The sequence below is a fragment of the Capricornis sumatraensis genome, chromosome 16, assembly GCF_032405125.1.
Source record: "Capricornis sumatraensis isolate serow.1 chromosome 16, serow.2, whole genome shotgun sequence".
Taxonomy (NCBI): Eukaryota; Metazoa; Chordata; class Mammalia; order Artiodactyla; family Bovidae; genus Capricornis; species Capricornis sumatraensis.
The window spans coordinates 40,655,687-40,674,966 of record NC_091084.1 but is presented as its reverse complement, the minus strand read 5'-3'; the positions used below and the strand labels follow the sequence as shown (position 1 = coordinate 40,674,966).

The window sequence follows — 19,280 nt, the reverse complement described above, 5'->3', positions numbered from 1 at the left end:
AAATAAACACCACCGCGCCGCTAATCGCCAGCTCAGAAACAAAACAGCGCTGCGCTGGGGATCTGGGCAAAATCAGCCCTCCCTCCTCCTCCTCCTTCGCCGCCGCCCTCCCTTCCTCGCGCTGCTCGGCTTGCTCGGCTCTGCTCAGCGCAGCGCAGCTCGGCAGCCGCCAAGCCCAGGCAGCACGGTCTCCTGCTCGCCAGCACCGGCTCGGAGCTCCGCTCCCCGCCTGGGCTCCGCCAGGTCTCGTTTCTGCGGGGACCCCTTCGGGCAGGAGTCTGTGTCGAGAGCCAGCGGCCAGGGCACAAAGTTGGGGGCCCGCGAGGATGAGGCTGTCCCCCGTGATCCTGAGGCTGAGCCGGGGTCCAGCGCTGCTGGCCCTGGCGCTGCCCCTGGCGGTGGCGCTGGCCTTCTCCGACGAGACCCTGGACAAAGTGCCCAAGTCAGAGGGCTACTGCAGCCGCATCCTGCGCGTCCAGGGCACGCGGCGCGAGGGCTACACCGAGTTCAGCCTCCGCGTGGAGGGCGACCCCGACTTCTATAAGCCGGGAACCAGCTACCGCGGTAAGTGGCCCGCCGTGGTGTTGGGGGCGCGGGACTTGGCCCCCCGGAGGGCGCCAACCGCGCAGTGCCGGAGGAGGGCGCACGGTTCCCAGGCGCACGGTGCCAGCGCAGCCCGCCGAGGGCCCTTCTGTCCTGGATGCCCTATCCTTTCAGCTCCGAGCCAGTGTCCGGCGCCGTCGCGGGGCCGCAGCCAGGAGATGCAGCCCCCAAGTCCGAAGCGCGGTTCCTGGGTGTGGGTCGGAGCTGAGCGACGCGTCACTCTGGCCTGGCTTCTACCCCGGGCGGTTTCAGGAGAGCGGTGGAGACTCGCCTTTCTCCAGATCCGTTTCTGGGGTCGAGGGGACCCTGGCTTCTTTTAGTCGGGTCCTAGGCAGGGTGGTGACTCCGGTTTTCCCCACTCCCATCCCTGAAGGAGAGGAAACCAGCTTTTCAGAGACCGGCCCCCAGTGGGACGGTCATTCCAGCTTCCCCGGACGGATCTTTTCAAGAGAAGGGACTTGGGCTTCTCCCCTAACTGGTCCTGGCGGAGGGGGGGTGGGGGGGGGAGGAGAAGAGAAGAACCTGAAGCTTTTCGGAAGGCTGCCTGGAAAGAACTCCAAATTATTCTTTGACGGTCCCGGGTGAGAGAGAAGACCCTGGATTTCTAGGACAGGCTCCCAGTGGACTGAGAGCTCTAGGTAGTTTCGAACAGGGGAGGGGAATCCAATCAAGACCGAAAGGGAAGCGCTGATTCCTGAGGCCTGCTCCCTGGAGGCCAGAGCTGCTCCCTCAACCCCGAGTCTCAGTACCCGCAGAAAAGCGGTTCTCTAAGGTCCTCAGCTGACAGCCGGCTTTCGAGAGCGCAGAGAGGGGTTGTCCAAAGCAAGTGAGCGCCTCCCGGGCCTGACAGGCAACTCGACCAGCACAGACCTGAAGACCCCTGACGCCATTCCCAGAGCCCAGAGCCCCTCTCTTAAGCCGGGTCAGGTCCCCAGCCATCTTTTCCCTGCCGTTCTCCAGTCAGGAGCCAGGACGCCAGTCACGGAAGGAAGCCTGCCTAGCCTCACCGGGGGCCCCGCGGGCGGGGAGTGACAGGGCACGTGTCCCTTCACCCCGGGCCCTGCATAGGTCGATTCTGGGGCTAAGCAAGGAAGAGAGGGGCTTTAGGGCACTCGTGGGGCAAACGGGCCCACAGCCACCGCCCTTCCATCCCCACTTTCCCCCGTTCCTAAGCGTCGCGAGAGGAAGCTATGGGGGCAACACTGGAGAAAGTTCGGGGTAGTGCCAGCCGGAGCCCGGGTCACGCAGGAGACCAGAACCAGGGACCACCTTTCCCAGAACGCTTCCCCCATTTTCCTGGGTTTGTGTTCCCGATTCTCTCCGCCTGGAGCTACCCAGAGCGTAGTCCGCTTGTGGACGCGCTCCATGCCTGGCGGGCAGCCCTTGCAAGCCCGCACGGCTAGGCGGGGTGGGGGCTACTCTGCGCGGAAGGGTGGGGGTGGCGTGGAGAACACCGGGCCCGGCCCCCAGGGAGCTGGCAGCGGGTTGGCCCGGCTGCCCAGCAAGCCAACCTACATGCGGTTGGAGCCTCTTCCCCCCAGCTGGGAAACAGCCAGTCCTCTCCGTGGACTGGAGGGAAGTGGGTGTAACCCCTCTGGCCTCTTCAGCCCTCCCCCAAACCGAGGACCTGAGTTCCCTGAGAAAACTGCCCCAGCTCCACGTGGCAGCGAAAGAGGTGGCTCCGCAGTCAGTCTCGGGTTTAGTAGCTGTGTGACCTTGTGCAAGTCCTTTAATTTCTCGGATCCTGTTTCCCAGTTATTGAAAACAGATGTTTGTCCAGCTACCTTGGGCGGTCTTAGGGAGTAAATGAGTGCATAAAGATGAGCGTGCCTGAGCTACAGTGGGTTCCCGGTATATATTAGAGTTGTCAATGAGGCCCAAATGGTTTAATAATGAAGGGATGTGCACGGTCAGGTTCACTTTGTTTCTGTCACGTGTGTGTGTTTAAAAGTAGGTTTTCTCAGCACTCCTTCAAGCCAGTCTACCAGTGGATGGCAGTTACCTGGTGCTCAGGAAATAATTGAATGAGTGAATGCATGAATGATTTCTCCATATTAGGAGGCTTGCTTAAGACTATTACTAGTTTAGGACCAGAATTTCTTTGGGGGATAGTGGAGGCTAGTCTGCAGCCCAAGAGTCCTACTGGGTCTCTGTTCCCACATGAATCCTCCCAGTTTGGCTGAGCACTGGCGGTGAGGGATCCCAGCGCTGAGACAGAGATGCATCTGGGATTCACATGAACAGAGGGGTTCCGTGATGGCCTAAGTATCCATGGACAGCAGGTGAAAACTGGGACTAGACTTTCACCTTATAGGTTATGCCAGCCTACAATGTTAGTCTTCAACTGTGACGCCCGACTCAGGCGTTGGTGGGCAATCATCTTACCTCTTTTCTGGTGGCTAAGAGATCTTGCAAGAAAGATCTTACAGGAACCAGGCTAATACCTCCTGAGTCAATACTTTGGATTAGCAAACCTGATTCTGCCACTCAAAGTTAGGAATAAAAGGGCACTGGCCTGGTTTGTGACATTTTCTGTTGGCTTATACTTTCTTAGAATAGTTACGTTAGAAGTAAATCTAATATGTTCTGCTCCGGGTATTGACTTAGGACTATGGAAATTAACATTCTCCTAGTGTTCTGTTTGCTTTTTTATTTTTTACTGAATTGGGGCCCCTCACAATCTTTGGAATCAATGGTCTGTTTTCCTGCCTCAAACCTTTGTCCTCGGGATTCCAGTTCATCCCCACAGAGCTTCCACTCTCCATGCCCCACTCCCACCCTCCCATCTCAGCATATCCTTTAGATTTTCTAGACTGGAGTAAAATGGTCACTATGGAAAAAAAATTGAAACATGGGGTTTCTTCTCAACAGTCAGGATCCAATTGAGATGATGATTCAGCCTTTTCCCAAGTTGTTAGCACTATATTGACTGCCTCCTCTCTCCCACATCTCTACCCTCCCTCCCTTTTTACCTCAATACCACTCCCTCTGCAATAATTGTGCTTTAGAAAGCTCTGAAAGGCTTGCTCTGTTTCTGACCATGGCCTCCTTTGAAAAAGAGATTACAGTGATTAAAAATAACAAGTTGAGGATCCTCAAGGGGCTTCCCTTATAGGAGGACAATTTGCAGGACCAGTCATTCCCAGATCACAATTTCAAGCCAAATAGAAGAAAATCAGCTGAAATGTTCAAGAATTGATTGAAAATAAGAGACTCTTTTGTCTGTCCAAAGGTCTGTTTATTAGGAAAATAAAGCCAGACCCTGGCTAATGAGAGTGGCTTTTCCTAGATGCTCTTTAAAGGGGAATTTCAAGGAACTTGATGGGGAAAGAATGTCCAGGCAAGATTTCAAAAGCTTGACCAACTTCAAGCATAATTAAGGGATTTATTCTAAACAGGGAGGTTTGGAGACCTCCAAAGCTGCTTTGCCTTCTCTTTCTTTTTCTCACTCTGGGGCACACACTTCCATAAGAATGTGTGTCCCAGAGTGTCCCATCTCTACCTGGTAGAAAGTACACAGGCTTTGATATTGGCTGGGTCTGTTTCCACTCTGGCTCAGTCACACATTGACTGTGTAACCATGGGCAGGCCACTTTACCTTTCTGAGCCACAGTTTCTCCACCTGTAAAATGAGACAGCTTCTCCCACCATCCTAGTGTAGCTGTGAGAATTAGAAATAATCCATGTCAAAAGAAACTGTCATACTGTAGGATATATTATATATATATATATACACACACACATACATACATACATATATATAATGTTGTGAGATCATTATTTTGGAAATAGAAAAATACTTGGCAGCTAACACTGGATGAGACATTGTGTCAAGTGCTTCCTACTCATCTCACATATTCCTTGCAGTACTTTGGGGCAATTTGCTATTTTTATTTTACAGATGAGGACACTAAGCCTCAATAATCAGTGGAGTAAGGATACAAACTAAGGAATGTCTGACTGCTAAATCTGTACTTTTAACTAGTTTTCTATACTGATGCAATAAAATGAATTAGTGGAATGAATTCACCCAGCTACCCACAGTCTTCTGGGTGGTGTGGCTTTGTTGAAGGAAAACAGCAACAACAAATCAAGATAATAACTGACATATCTTGGGACACTAAGTCTGAAGTGGGTCCTTATTTACATTTGCTTTTTTCTTCTTGTAGATTTCAGTATTGCATTTGCCCATAAGCCAAAGGATTAATTTAGAAACATGAAGAAACTTGCCAGACTTTGGCCAATTCCTTTTGTTTGTGGGGAAACAGAAACAAATTAGAAAGAGAAAAACCTTAATTTGACTCTTGTTTTATTTTTACATGCAGATATTATATTACCCATGTCGGTAAAATTATATGTTTGAAAAGTATATACATAGAATATGAAAAACTTAAGCTGGATGAGGTCTTTTAAATAAACTTTTTATGTAGTGTTTTTTTTTTATAATTAAGCACTGCTGATGATATTGTAATTATTTATAAGTGACCCTCTTGTTTCCTTTTTTCTTTTTATTATATAACTTTAATTTTTAACTTTTCCTCTCTTTTTATAAGTATTTAGTTCAAATCATTAATAAAAATTAAAAAGATGTATACATATATAAATGCTTATGGTTGTGAGGCTTGTTCCTTTGAGTTTGATGAAACACAAAAGTCAGAGCATACAAAAAATGAAAGCATATAAATTGAAATTTTTCAAGGTTTAAAACTTGAGTACTTACCTATACAAGTTGTCCCTCTCCAGCTGGCTGACTGAACTGGAACAAGAGATTATAATTGTTGATATGTTTACAAACATGCTGTTTGCTTATTATACATGGAATGACAGATGTAGATCAATACCAATTTCTGTAGAGGAAAAAAATTTTAGCTATCTTGTATTAATCAGGATACAGGATAAGTTCATTACAAAAAGACCAGAAAATACAATATTTTAAATGAGAGATGATGCTGGGAAAGATTGAGGGCAGGAGGAGAAGGGGATGACAGAGGATGAGACGGTTGGATGGCATCATCACCAACTTGATGAACATGGGTTTGGGTGGACTCCGGGAGTTGGTGATGGACAGGGAGGCCTGGCGTGCTGCAGTTCACGGGGTCACAAAGAGTCAGACACGACTGAGTGACTGAACCGAACTGAAATGGAAATTCCATGATGATGGGCAGTTTGCTCCACATGTCCACCCAGGAACCCAGGTTCCTTCTGTCTTGTTGCCCTGCCTCTTTTAGCACTCTGCAGTCCAGAAGTAGTCACCAGTCACAGTACCTGAAACATGGTTAGTCCAAATTAAGCTGTGCTGTAAATGTAAGACACACACTCGTTGTTGAATAATTAGTATTAGAAAAATAATAAACTTCTCATTAACAATATTTTGTCTTGATAACATGTTGAAATGATAATTGTCATCATTGTTGTTTAGCTGCTAAGTTGTGTCCAACTCGACCGCATGGACTGTAGGCCACCCGACTCCTTTGTTCATGGGATTTTCTGGGCAAGAACGCTGGAGTGGGTTGCCATTTCCTTCTCCAGGGAGTCTTCCTGACCCAGGGATTGAACCTGCATCTCCGGCTTGGCAGGCAGAATCTTTGTACCACTGAGCCACCAGGGAAGCCCCAGTAATTGTATATGCAGGCTAAATAAAATATAGTTAAAATTAATTTTACTTGTTTTTCATTTGTTTCTACTGGACTCTTATTAACAAGTAAAATGAATTTCCCCTGGAAAAATAATGTCTCACATTCTCTAACTCAGTGACAGGTCATCTGGGTGGGTTTTCTCAATGGCGTTTGAATCAGTAGAGGGAAGGAGTGTTGGGGTGTGTGTATGTGTGTGTGTGTGCGCGTGTGCACGTGTGCGTGTGCGCGCTTGCATGTGATGTGCTGATAGGGTTCATACCGAGAAGAAAAAAGGGGCCAGTATGTCAGAGTAGCTTGTCTTTCTCATCCTCTTCCTCAGTAAAGGAGGAAGCAGCAAGGAAAGAAAGGATGAGGAAGAAGTTGGTAAAGCAAGAAAATGCAAGAGAGGGAGAGGAAAAAAGAGAAGAGAGGGAAGAAGAAGAGAGGAAGGGGAAAGGAGGAAAGAAAAACTTCACTGGGATATACATTTAGAATGAAAAAGAATGAATTTACATTTTTTTAGAGTTTAAAAGTATTAATGAAGAATATAATTTTCATCCTTCTTAATGGATAATTTCCCTCAAATCAGACCCCATTGATCTTGTATTGTTTTATTAAGATTAATTTTAAAATAAGTGCTCTTAATTTGCTATGGAATTTACTAAATTTTCTGATGTCAAAGTTTTTTAATTGATACAGTTGATTTACAGTGTTTTTTCAGGTGTACAACATAGTGAATCTATATATACATATATTCTACATGAAGTGAAGTGAAGCCGCTCAGTCATGTCCGACTCTTTGCGACCCCGTGGACTGTAGCCCAGCAGGCTCCTCCGTCCATGGGATTCTCCAGGCAAGAATACTGGAGTGGGTTGCCATTTCCTTCTCCAGGGGAATCTTCCCAACCCAGGGATCGAACCCGGGTCTCCCGCATTGCAGGCAGACGCTTTAACTTCTGAGCCACCAGGGAAGCCCCTATATTCTACATATATTCTATATATACATACATACATGTTTTTTTTTTTTTCAAGAGAAGAGTCCTATCTTACTTGAGGGTTAGATTCAAGAGTCATTATGGAAAGCAAAAATCACATAAATTAAAATTACTCCTTAAAAATCCTTTGCAATTGTACATAAATGATCACATGGATACTAGATTCAAACTAGCCTTATTTATGTGCCCCTGCAGATAGTTTTGTTAGTGGGGAATAGAAATATAACTGATATTTCTCAGGAAGTTCAGCATCTATTTTTCCCTCCCACATTGGAAGAGACCAATGTTTCCTCGGTTGGAATACTGTACAAAACCATTGGTTTGCTTGTCCTTAGACACTGATGTGACAAGTACGAAATACTCACCATCTGATGAACTGAGAGAACCAAGAGTCCCAGTTCATGCTCACTCAGGCACATGAATACATGTATGTGCCTGAGTGAGCATGAACTGGGAAGTGGCAAGTGGCCCAAATGATCTCGGGTATTATTTCCTCTCTCTGTTTTTAACCTGATGGTGTGCAATTGTGTCTGATTCCAGTCACATGCACTTCTCTGGAGCACCTACTATGTCAGAGAGCTCACCATGTCACATAAAGCTTTATGCGTGGCTGGCTAACTCTTGCTGATTTAAACTTTTTCGTTTTTATGGGGTGTCTTGGCTGGGCTACAGTTGAGGCTAGGATAGGGAGAGCAGTTGGGTAACACCCCAAGAAGGCCTTTTTGAGCTCTACATAGACAAGGCTTCTAACTTTCAGAGTACTCAAAACTGCCATGAAAAGTTCAGGGAAATTTTAAACAGGGTCCTGCTCACATCCACTGAGGTCTAGGAGACCCATGGGAAATAACCTGGGTCCTGTCTACTGTTGTAGTTCCGATATTTGAAAACACAGCCCAGGTGGCAGGGGGGAAGGACAGGGAAGGGCTGCGAGCTCAAAACACAGTGTGGGGGGATGGGAGTGTGGGAGGATGGGCAGATGCAGCAGTGGGAAGACCTGAATTCTCGGTGCTACAGGAAGCTCTTCTGATGCTCCTCTTCTTCCCCTCTTCTTCCTTTCCCCCCTCTCCTTCTCTCTCCATTTTCTTTTCCTCCTTTTCTTTCTCCACCACCTCCTCACAGCAGCAACCCTGCCCTTTGAATTTCCCAAATACACCAAGCTCATTCCCACCCCAGGGCCTTAGTATATGCTATTCTCCTTGCCTAGAATGCCCTCCCCCTGATCTTTCTATGGCTCACTCTGTCTTTTATGTCTCAGCTCAGATGTCATCTCTTTAAAGAGGCTTTTCTGACCACCAATTTATGGTCCCCATTACTTTTGCCTGGTTTTATTTTCTTCATAGCCCTGAACCACTCTCTGAAATGATATTGTTTATCACCTGCTTCCTCAAGCTGGAATACAAGCTTTATGAGAGCAAAGACTTGTCCTTTCTTATTGGCTACTTTATCGCCAGCACCCAGAACATTGTGTGACCATCACAGGCACTAAATCCTTATTTATAGAGAAATGAAAATATCGTTTAAATCCCAAGAACCCCTCTAAGAGAGAGATGTGAGATCTCGCTCTAAGAGAGCTGGAGAGAAGGAAGGGACAGCATTTTTCCCTCTGCCAGACAGAGGTGAGGCCAAGGGATGGGGACAGATGGCAAGGATCTCCAGGCGGTGGCAGCAGAGAGAAAGAATACTCAGGACCCTGGGGGTATTGGCTGGAGCCTGAGGGCCGGCAGATGGTCTGGGTCCAGGGTGAAGGCTGTTGGAAGGGAAGGACTGGCAGTCCTGTGCACGGTGGAAAGCGGGATTGTTGATGGTTCAGAGGTGAGGAGCACATGGACAGCAGGCAAGAGAGCAAAGGGAAGCAGCTGCCAGCCTCAGATGCTGACTCTGATTACCTGGAGAAGAGGGCACAGGGGATTGTTGAGCCCTCAAACCTAGACACCAGTTATTAAAGTGACTTTCCCTGAAATCAGCAGTTTGTGGAGTCATTTGTGTGGTTTCCAAACCTAGCTATGCATCAGAATCACTTAAAAGTTAAATACATATATATATATACACACACATATATTATATATATATATATTTCTTCACTGACCCCACCCTAACAAAAGGCTGGATTCCAGAAATCTATATCCTTTCTTTCTATCTTTTCTTAAAGCAAGATGATGAGACACAAAGAGAAGGTGGTGACTTCCCTGTGATTGTGCTTGCCCATCCCATGTCTCCAAGCCCTACCCCCAGCCTCCTAGTCCCATGGACTGTAGCACCAGGTCACATCACTGCCCTGTCCTATTACTGCCAACACAGTGGCCAGTGCTATGTCCTCAGAACCGATGACACAGTGGTGGCATTCCCCTGCTTGGCTGTGAAGTGGTGGGAGGGAAGAGCTGTGAGCTTCCTCTAGGTGACCACTCACAGATGAGCAGAGCCTGAGCTGGGGTGGACTGCGTTGTATTGTACATCTCGGCTGCCAAAGACTGCCTCATGTGTAACTTCTACTCATCGTCTGGGGTCTGTCTTTTGGAGTCCAGCAAAGTAAGATCTCCCCTTGGCCATATGGCAGACCTTGAGGTGTCTTCGGAGAAACAGCTGCTGTAAGTTCTGATTAAATTGCTTGTTTCCTCAACCATTCTTTGTGGGGCCCTGTTTCTTATTCCCTGCACCTTAAACTCCAGATGTGCTCTGATAGGGAGGGAATATGGTGGAAGGATTATCTCCCTTGTTCTGGACACTGTGTTTGTGTTAAGCTTGCCAGGTCTCGTGTTTGCTGTTTTGGCAGCTGTGTCATACTCTGGAATCACACTGAGCTTGCAGCCAGCAAAAAATTCCTGAGATTTGATGGGAAGGCTTGCTGCCCTCCTTTCCCTGTACTAGTGAAACTGGTCCTTGACTATCAGCTTTGATGTGATTCCCCATTAGACTTAATCCAGCATATTTGAGCCCATCCTGCTAGCTGTCAACCATTCATGAATCTGGATTCTGTCACTGAGTGACCTGTTCACATAATCTAATTTTGGATCATCCACAATTTTGACAAGCAAGCCTTAGAAGTCTTTATCTAAGAAGTTGGTAAGAAAGATGAGCAGGTCAGGGCTTAGGACAGAGCATTCTGACCTGCCTTAAAATCTTTCTCTAAAAAGCTGACATCCAATTAAAATAGCTTGGAAGTCAACCAATTTTCTGTTACCTCAATGGCATTTAAATACTAAGTGCCACTCTGCTGGTCAACCACCTCAGTTTAGTTACAGATACTGTTTCTTTAGCTTGTTAATGAATCTTACAGTCTAGGTCGAATTATTTTCTTTCTTTGCTCCCAAATTAGTCCAGAGTCTTTCCACTGCAAGTAACAGGAACAAAGTCTAACTAAAGCAAAAAATAGAATTATTGAGCCCTATATTTGGAAAGTCCAGGGGTGGATCTGGCTTCAGGTTTCAATGGATCTAGGGACTTAAACAAAGTTCTCTCTTTCCCTTTTTCTCTCCCTTTTCCTTTCCTCTCCATTGTTCCCAGTCCCTTTTTTTTTTTTTTTTTGCCTTCTCTCTCCTTCCATCCTTTATCTCTTGGCTGCATTTTTGTGTGTTGACACAGTTTTTCTTACTGCAGATAAACTTTCTCTAGGGAATGCCAGGGAAGGTAACTGTTAACAACCTTCAGTGAAAAGTCTTTCAGTCAGTTCTGTAAGTGAAAGAAAAGTGCTTTTCCTTTTAATTCCAAACTGAAAAATTCCAGGGAAGGGTTCCGATAGGTCACATACCCAGGGGAATGGGATATGTTACAATATGGAGGTAAATTGCTTCTGTGTCACTTCTGTGACTTGATATTTCAGGGGGGAGAAGGGGGACAATGATTGGCAGCCCCAAAGATTACACAGTCAGAGGAAGGGGAGATGCGGGTGTCTTAGACAGCATGTGTTCCTTAGAACTTCCTTCCCTAGTCCCAATCCCCAGCTGCATTCTCTTGGCTGATATATCTCTGATTCCTCAGGCGCATCCTTCCCATCCATTCCTCTTCCCATCTACATATTGGTCAGCTCAGGACCCATTCACTTGGCTCCCAGCTATTCCACAATGAAGGAGCATATGGGGGAAAGAATGAACTTCTGCTGAGTTGTTGCAATGTACTTTGTAAGCCTTACCTCCTTTAGTCTTAATGACAAATACATGAAATGACAGTGATGATCCCTCTTTTAGAGAGGAGAGGAAACTCATTTATCTTTAAATATATTATACTTAGCAAAATTTATAAATACTTAATGTTATAAATATTCATTAATTAGTTGTCATAATAACAATATAAATACTATTAGTGCCATTTTACAGGAGACTGTCAGCTGAGATAATGAGAAGTTAAATAATCAGCCCAAGGTAACATGTAGAAAGCAGAGCACATGGCAACCCGCTACAGCGTTCTTGCCTGGAGAATTCCCATGGACAGACGAGCCTGGTGGGCTACAGTCCATGGGGTCGCAAAGAGTCAGACACAATAAGTGAGTAAGAACAGCACAGCAACATGTAGAAAACAGGAATTTGAACCCCAGTCTGTTAGCTACGTCCATTATACATCCATACCTACAGCCCTTAAAACCTTCAATATGCATGATCTTTAGTTTGGAATGGGAGGGCACTCATCTCTCCCAGGGAATCTTGAGAGCATTCATTGAGCAAGATCACCCAAGAGAACAGCATAAGCCAAACCCACTCCATGACTTGCTCACCCAGGATTTGTAATCCTGCCATCATATTTGCCAACCTGTCAGCAGCATTTTCTCTTGCCTACTCCTGGCTAGGTGGGCTGAACTGCCAGTTTCTAAGTGAGGCATGTGAGTCGCAGCTGTCCAGAGCTCCACAAGTTGTGCAGAATCAGGACGGGACCACCATAGCTAATGTAATACTCCAGCAGTCCTTACAGCCAACCCCACATTACAAGTAAGGTGGCAGCTCAAGTTCATTGTTGCTGATATGCGGGGCATGAAGACTGGGCATCTCAGTAACATAGAGCAGGTGGATGGCAGTGGCTGGCCTTGTAATGGAACTGGAATCTGACTCAAGATTTTCTCATTGAGGTTGGGACTGGAAGGGTCTGAAGCCCAGAGGTAGGGTGGGGAGAGTGGTCTAGACAAGATCCAGTAATGACAACGGGCATAGCAGATGCACTGAAGTTTATATTAGAGGGTTGACAAACCAACATTTGAAGGGCCAGAAGGTTCTTTGGGAGTTAGGTGGGACTGGAGTTTTCATATACATAGGAGGGGAGAACTCCACCTTAGGTGGAGATCTGAGGCCAGGCCCCTATGTGAAACATCACATATAAACAAGTCCTCATATAAACAAGGCAGACCAGAGAGGCCCTTGCCACTGAGCTGGTTTTTAGGGAAAGGTTGTTATCCATCTTGCAGCCTGATTTTCCTAAAACATGAATTTACATGACATTCCCCAACTCAAACCCTCCATTGTGTCCTTGTCACCTCCAGAGTGGTATCCACACTTCTTAGCAAGACTTTAAAGATGTTTCAAAGACGCTTCCCCTTTTCCTCCCCTAGCCTCTTACAATATCCTCCCTCCCAGCTCGCAACTAATAAAATACAGAGTTACTTCTGGTTTCCAAAGCCAAAGCCGGCCCACCATGCCTTTCCCTCTCTCTGAGATGCTGTTGTTCCTCTTGTCCACTGGACAAACTCCTATACATCATTTAGTTTGCAGCTCAAATGCCTCTTCCTCCATGCTGCTGCTGCTGCTAAGTCGCTTCAGTCCTGTTCGACTCTGTGCGACCCCGTGCGACCCCATGACTCACCTTTAACTCCCCCAGTAGACTCAGGTGTTCCCTCCTCTGGGATCCCAGGGCACTTCACTCATACATCCATAACACCCATCATATAAAAATACCTGCCAATGCAGCCTTTTCTGCCAGCTCTTAGACTGTGTGCTCCTAGAAGGCAGAGGCTAGGTCTTTTCTCTGTGTGTCTCTAGAGACGTAGTTCAAGACAGAATGGGTCTGTGTTCTTATACAGTTTACAAGTTATTAGAGGAGACCAGCATTTAACAAATAACTCACAAATATTTAATTGAGATTGGGTGAGAAGTATTCAAGGGGGAAGAAAGGGTGTGTTGAAAGGCTATATTGTGTGCGGTTGGGAGGGGCTGAGAGGCCATAATGAGGCTCACTCTCTAGGGCGTGAGGAGCTGCAAAAAGACTCAGTTAATTATAAAGACTTATCCAAACCTGTGCAGAACCTGACCTGTGACTATCAGCCCCAAAGACAATGATCTCCACCTCAGTCCTCTCGGTGGTCCTCCATTGTCACCTACTAGCTTTTCTCTGGAGACTCAGCCTCTGGAGATTGACCCTGAGGACCAGCTTTTTAAAACTCATTGTTGGTTCATCAGCTTGCTGAGTGTCATGATCTTTATCATCATCATCATTTTGATCATCATCTTCATTCCCAGCATCACCATCATCATCCTTTACAATTCTGAATACTTTATATATATGCCAGGCACTGTGGCAAATGTTTATTTAGTCATCTTTACATTCCTAAAGAAAGGTAATATCATTAACCCCATTTTTTTAAATAAGTATCATGGAGGCTAAATAAGGTCATATACTTATTAAGTGGTAGCTCTCGGACTCTAATCTGAAATCTTTGCTTTTAACCAGTTCCCTGTATACGCTCACAGAGTGGCTCCAAGTGGACTTTAAAATTTTTTTTATTTTAATCCTTCATAATTTTTTTTCTTTAATTTCCTGGGTCTCTTAATGACCTCTCTTGGGAAGCACTTGGGAGGAGTCACTAGAAGATGCTATTATTTATTGCCAAGCAGTTGTCTTCAGTCAATACCGGGACTCAGAACACACTGCGCATTTGTTCCTTTGAGGAGTCATATAATGGGGCTAACTAGAGGGACAGGGATCTCCTCTCTTCCTTCAAAGTACACTGTGTAACACAGTCATCACCACTGATAATTATGGCTTGAAGCACCAACTTCAGCCTCCAGAGCCTCCATCTTCTGGATTGTATTTGATAAGGTAAAGTAAAACCTTAGTTTTCTAGAACCTATAGGAATGCATCATTCTGGAAAGCTGTTTATGGGTAGCCCTTTAAGTGCTCTGCACAAATACAAAAAGATCCATACTTCTCATTCAGAAACATTGTTGAATAATATTCTTGTCAAAAGAAAATTTTAATACAGAAAAGTTCACAAATCTTGCATCTTGGTGAATCATCACTTGTTGAATATACTTATGCAACTGGCACCCAGATCAGGAACTAGAAGGACCTGCACTTCAGAAGCACTCCTGTGTCTCCGCCCCAGATCAGCCCTGCCTCCCTTTCCCACACTTGAAGTGGAATTCTCCAGACAAGAATACTGGAATGATGAAACTGGAGCTGATTATACAGAGTGAAGAAAAACACCAATACAGTATACTAACGCATATATATGGAATTTAGAAAGACGGTAACAATAACCCTGTATGCGAGAGAGCAAAAGAGACACAGATGTATAGAACAGTCTTTTGGACTCTGTGGGAGAGGGAGAGGGATGATTTGGGAAAATGGCATTGAAACATGTATAATATCATATATGAAACGAATCGCCAGTCCAGGTTCGATGCAGGATACAGGATGCTCAGGGCTGGTGCACTGGGATGACCCAGAGGGATGGTACGGGGAGGGAGGTGGGAGGGGGGTTCAGGATGGGGAACACATGTACACCTGTGGTGGATTCATGTTGATGTATGGCAAAACCAATGCAATAGTGTAAAGTAAAAATAATAATAATAAATAAATGATAATGGTTAAAAAATAATTAAGAAAATAAAATCATTTAAAAAAAAAAAAGGATACTGGAATGGGTTGCCATTTCCTTCTTCAGAAAGTTCACAAAAGAAGGTGCCCAAATGGCCAATAAACATATGAAAAGGCACTCAACCTCATTTGTCAATGGGGAAATACAAGACCACTTAATAAGTATATGACCTTATTTAACCTCCATGATACTCATTTTTAAAGAATGGGGTTAATAATATTACCTTTCTTTAGGAATGTAAAGATGACTAAATAAATATTTACCACAGTGCCTGGCATATATATAAAGGATTCAGAATTGTAAAGGATGATGATGGTGGTCTTGGTGATGCTGGGAATGAAGATGATGATCAAAATGATGATGATGATAAAGGTCATGACACTCAGCAAGCTGATGAACCAACAATGAGTTTTAAAAAGCTGGTCCTCAGGGTCAATCTCCAGAGAAAAGCTAGTAGGTGACAATGGAGGACCATTGAGAGGACTGAGGTGGGAGATCACTGTCTTGACCTCTAGGATCATAGATTATTACTTTTCCTGGTTTGGGACTTCATATAAATGTCATGGTACTTTTTGTATTCTTTTGCTTCTGTCTACTTTCACTTAAGATTGTTTGTGAGATAATCCCTGTTGTTGTAGGTAGTAGTAAATTGTTTATTTTTGACTGAAAGGTGCTACTACCGATGATGCTACTATGAATATCTGGTAGGTGTCATGTCGTCCACACATGTCTGCATTTCTACTGATTTAGGAGAGGCAGTCCTGGGTCATAGGGAATGTATAAGCTCAGCTTCAGTAAATACTGCTGAACAGTTTTCCTGGGAAGATTGCTCATTTTCAGTTCATCAACTGAGTGTGAGAGTTCCAGTTAAGAACATTTGATATGTGAATCCTTTTAAGGTTAGTCAGTCTGGTGGACATGCAGTGGTATTTTACTGTGAATTTAATTTGTATTTCCCCATTGACAAATGAGGTTGAGTGCCTTTTCATATGTTTATTGGCCATTTGGGCACCTTCTTTTGTGAACTTTCTGGAGAAGGAAATGGCAACCCATTCCAGTATTCTTGTCTGGAGAATTCCATGAACAGCAGAGTCTGGTGGGCTACAGTCTATGCAGTCACAAAGAGTTGGACATGACTGAGTAACTAACACTTTTTATGAGGTACTGGTTCATGCGATTTGCTTATTTTTTTTACTTTGGGCTGTCTATCTTTTTCTTATTGATCTTTGAGAGTTCTTTATATATTTTGGATAAAAGTTTCTGGTTCAATGTATTGCCAATACCTCCTTTCACACCACAGCTTACATTTTCTTACCAAAATTTTGTTTATCAAAAGATATTGTTATCATTCCATTTACACATCTTCTTTATCATCAGTGTTTTTAAATGTTCTATTAAAAAAAAAACTTTCCCATGCCAAGATCATTCATGTTTCATCTTATGCTACTTTCTAAAACCTTACTGTTTCGCTCTTCACATTTAGCTCTACAATCTATGTGAATTTTAGTAAAGACCAAGACCACCTTTTTATGCACCATTATCCTGTTGTGTTAGTCGCTCCTTAATGTCTGTTTCCTAATCGTCACTGAATGTATCTTCTTTCCCCCACTGCTCTGCAGTGCACTCTTAATCATAAATCAAGTTTATATGTATTTGTGGAACTTTATCTGGACCTCAAACTATTCAATTGGCCTGTTTTTCTTTCCTTGCTATAGTACACAGGCTTAATTTCTATAGCTGCGTTGTCTCAATAGCTGGTAGTATAAGTCATCCAACTTTGCCTTTCTTTCTCCAGGTTGCCTTATATATTCTTGGCCCTCTGCACATATAAATTTTAGAATCGGCTTGTCAATATCACAAAACCATGCTGTGATTTTAATGTAAGGTGCCCTAAATTTATAAATCAATTTGAGAAGAATTGACATCTTTACAACACTGAATCTACCAGTCCATGAATATGATTCAGTAAATGTAATTACATACCAACTCTGCTATTCACTGTGCTGGGCTAAGATGTAATTCTTACCTTTGAAGGACTTACAAATAGGTAAACAAATACTTGCACACAAAATATTTAACATGATCATTTCATCGCTGATAATAAGAGCTAATATTTATTGTATCTGTTATCTGCCAACAATGGTTTTAAGGACTTTCATGCATTATTTATGCTTCACATTGACATGTTGAGGTAAATACTGTTATTAGGCCCATTGTATCAGTCAGTTCAGTAGCTCAGTTATGTCTGACTCTTTGCGACCTCATGTACGGCAGCATGCCAGGCTTCCCTGTCCATCACCAACTCCTGGAGCCTGCTCAAACTCATGTCCATTGAGTCAGTGATCCATCCAACCATCTCATCCTCTGTCATCCCCTTCTCCTCTGGCCTTCAATCTTCCCAAGCATTAGGGTCTTTTCCAATGAGTCAGTTCTTCACATCAGGTGGCCAAAGTATTGAAGCTTCAGCATCAGTCCTTCCAATGAATATTCAGGGTTGATTTCCTTTAGGATTGACTGGTTTGATCTCTTTGCAGTCCAAAGGACTCTCAAGAGTCTTCTCCAACACCGCAGTTCAAAAGCATCAATTCTTTAGCGCTCAGCTTTCTTTATAGTCCAGCTCTCACATCCATATGTGACAACTGGAAAAACAATACCTTTGACTATGTGGATCTTCGTCAGCAAAGTAATGTCTCTGCTTTTTAATATGCTGTCTAGGTTGGTCATAGCTTTTCTTCCAAGGAACAAGCGTCTTTTAATTTCATGGCTTCAGTCACCATCTGCAGTGATTTTGGAGCCCAAAGAAATGAAGTCTATCACTGTTTCCACTGTTTCCCCGTCTATTTGCCATGAAGTGATGGGACCAGATGCCATGATCTTAGCTTTCTTAGCTTAATCCGTTCCCAATTTGAATCCAGTCCGTTGTTCCATGTCTGGAATTTTAACAAGATCCAAGGGAAAAGAGCACCCAGGTCTTGATGGGGCAGTCAAAGGAAACATTACAGAAAAGATGAAAATTTAGCTGATTTCTAAAAAAGTTTGCCAGGAATGGAGGAGGTGGAACGTTCCAGGTGTATGAATAGCCAAGTGGAAAAAAATAATACTGTAGGATGAAATGATGCCGTTTCAGCAAACTGCCAGTGAGAGAGTCCCGGGACTGAAATGTGGTGTAGCAGGGAATGGAAATATGGTTGGTGGAGTTTCCCGGAGAGACAGTCTGGGGGCCCATCAGTCTATGGAGTTTGAGCTGCAGCCTGAAGTCACTGACTGTGCAGCAGAGACTGCATGTCTAGCTTAGGCTGGGTTCCTCAGAAGCAGGTATTATTCATTTCTTAGGGTTCCCGTGTATAGTACCATAAACCGGTGGCTTGAAACAACAGAAATGTATTTGCTCACAGTTCTCAAGGCGAAAAGTCTGAACTCAAGATGTTGTCAGAGTTGTTTCCTTTTGGAGGCTCCAAGGAGTTGCTTCATGCCTCTCCTAGCCTCTGGTGGCCGTCCTTGCCATTCATTGGCTTGCAGGTGCCTCACTCCCATCTCTGCTTCTGTCATCACTTGTCATTCTTCCCTGTGTGTCTCTGTGTCTCTTTGTCTAAGGACATTGGCCATAGGCGGGCTTAGGGTCACCTTAATCCAATATTATGATCTCATCTTAACTAATTACATCTGCAAAGACCCTATTTCCAAAAAAGGTCACATTTCCAGGAACCTGGGGTTAGGATTTTAACATACATTTTAGAAGGACACAATTTAACCCAGAACAAACCCTCAGGGGATGATTGGGGTGCAAGTGACTCTTAAAGGAAGTACTCCCAGGGGAAGCCAATAAGGGGTTAGGGACTTGGGACAGGGGAGGAAGAAACCTCACCTGGCTGTGACCCCAGGTAAGCTCTGATCCTGCAGGGCCATTTAGAGATGTCAGGTCCTCAGAATCATCACCTGATGCAAAGGAGCTGGGCCTTTCATGCTAGGCAGAGAGACTCCAGTGACCTGAGGCTGGTCCTTCAGGAACGAGCCACAGGTGCCAGCCTCTGGAAGCAAATGCTCATCAGTACCAGGGCCACGTACCAGGGCCTTTGTGCCATGGCACAAAGGAATTTGAGGTGATCTGGGCACAGCCCCTTTACTGTCTGCCTCTTACTCTCTGTTCCCATTCCTCCAGAAGTGTATAGATTGGCTTTGAAGGCCCCCCACCCCAACCTAGATAACCTCAGACTGCTGTGGGGCTGTCTATCCCTCAGAGATCTCAGTTCTTTCTCTTGACATCAAAGTCAT

The 19,280-nt window shown here is 44.8% G+C and overlaps 1 protein-coding gene across 1 annotated transcript in view; it reads left to right on the top strand.

The window, feature by feature from the left end:
- The first annotated feature begins 299 nt into the window (after nucleotides 1-299).
- The window catches only part of SPON1 (spondin 1), a 310,921-nt gene continuing 291,940 nt past the window's right edge, over nucleotides 300-19,280 (top strand). Inside the window, exon 1 of the mRNA XM_068988301.1 lies at nucleotides 300-564. Within this exon, the coding sequence (XP_068844402.1) occupies nucleotides 327-564 (238 nt within the window). The 5' untranslated portion in view covers nucleotides 300-326. The remainder of the gene's footprint in view (nucleotides 565-19,280) is intronic.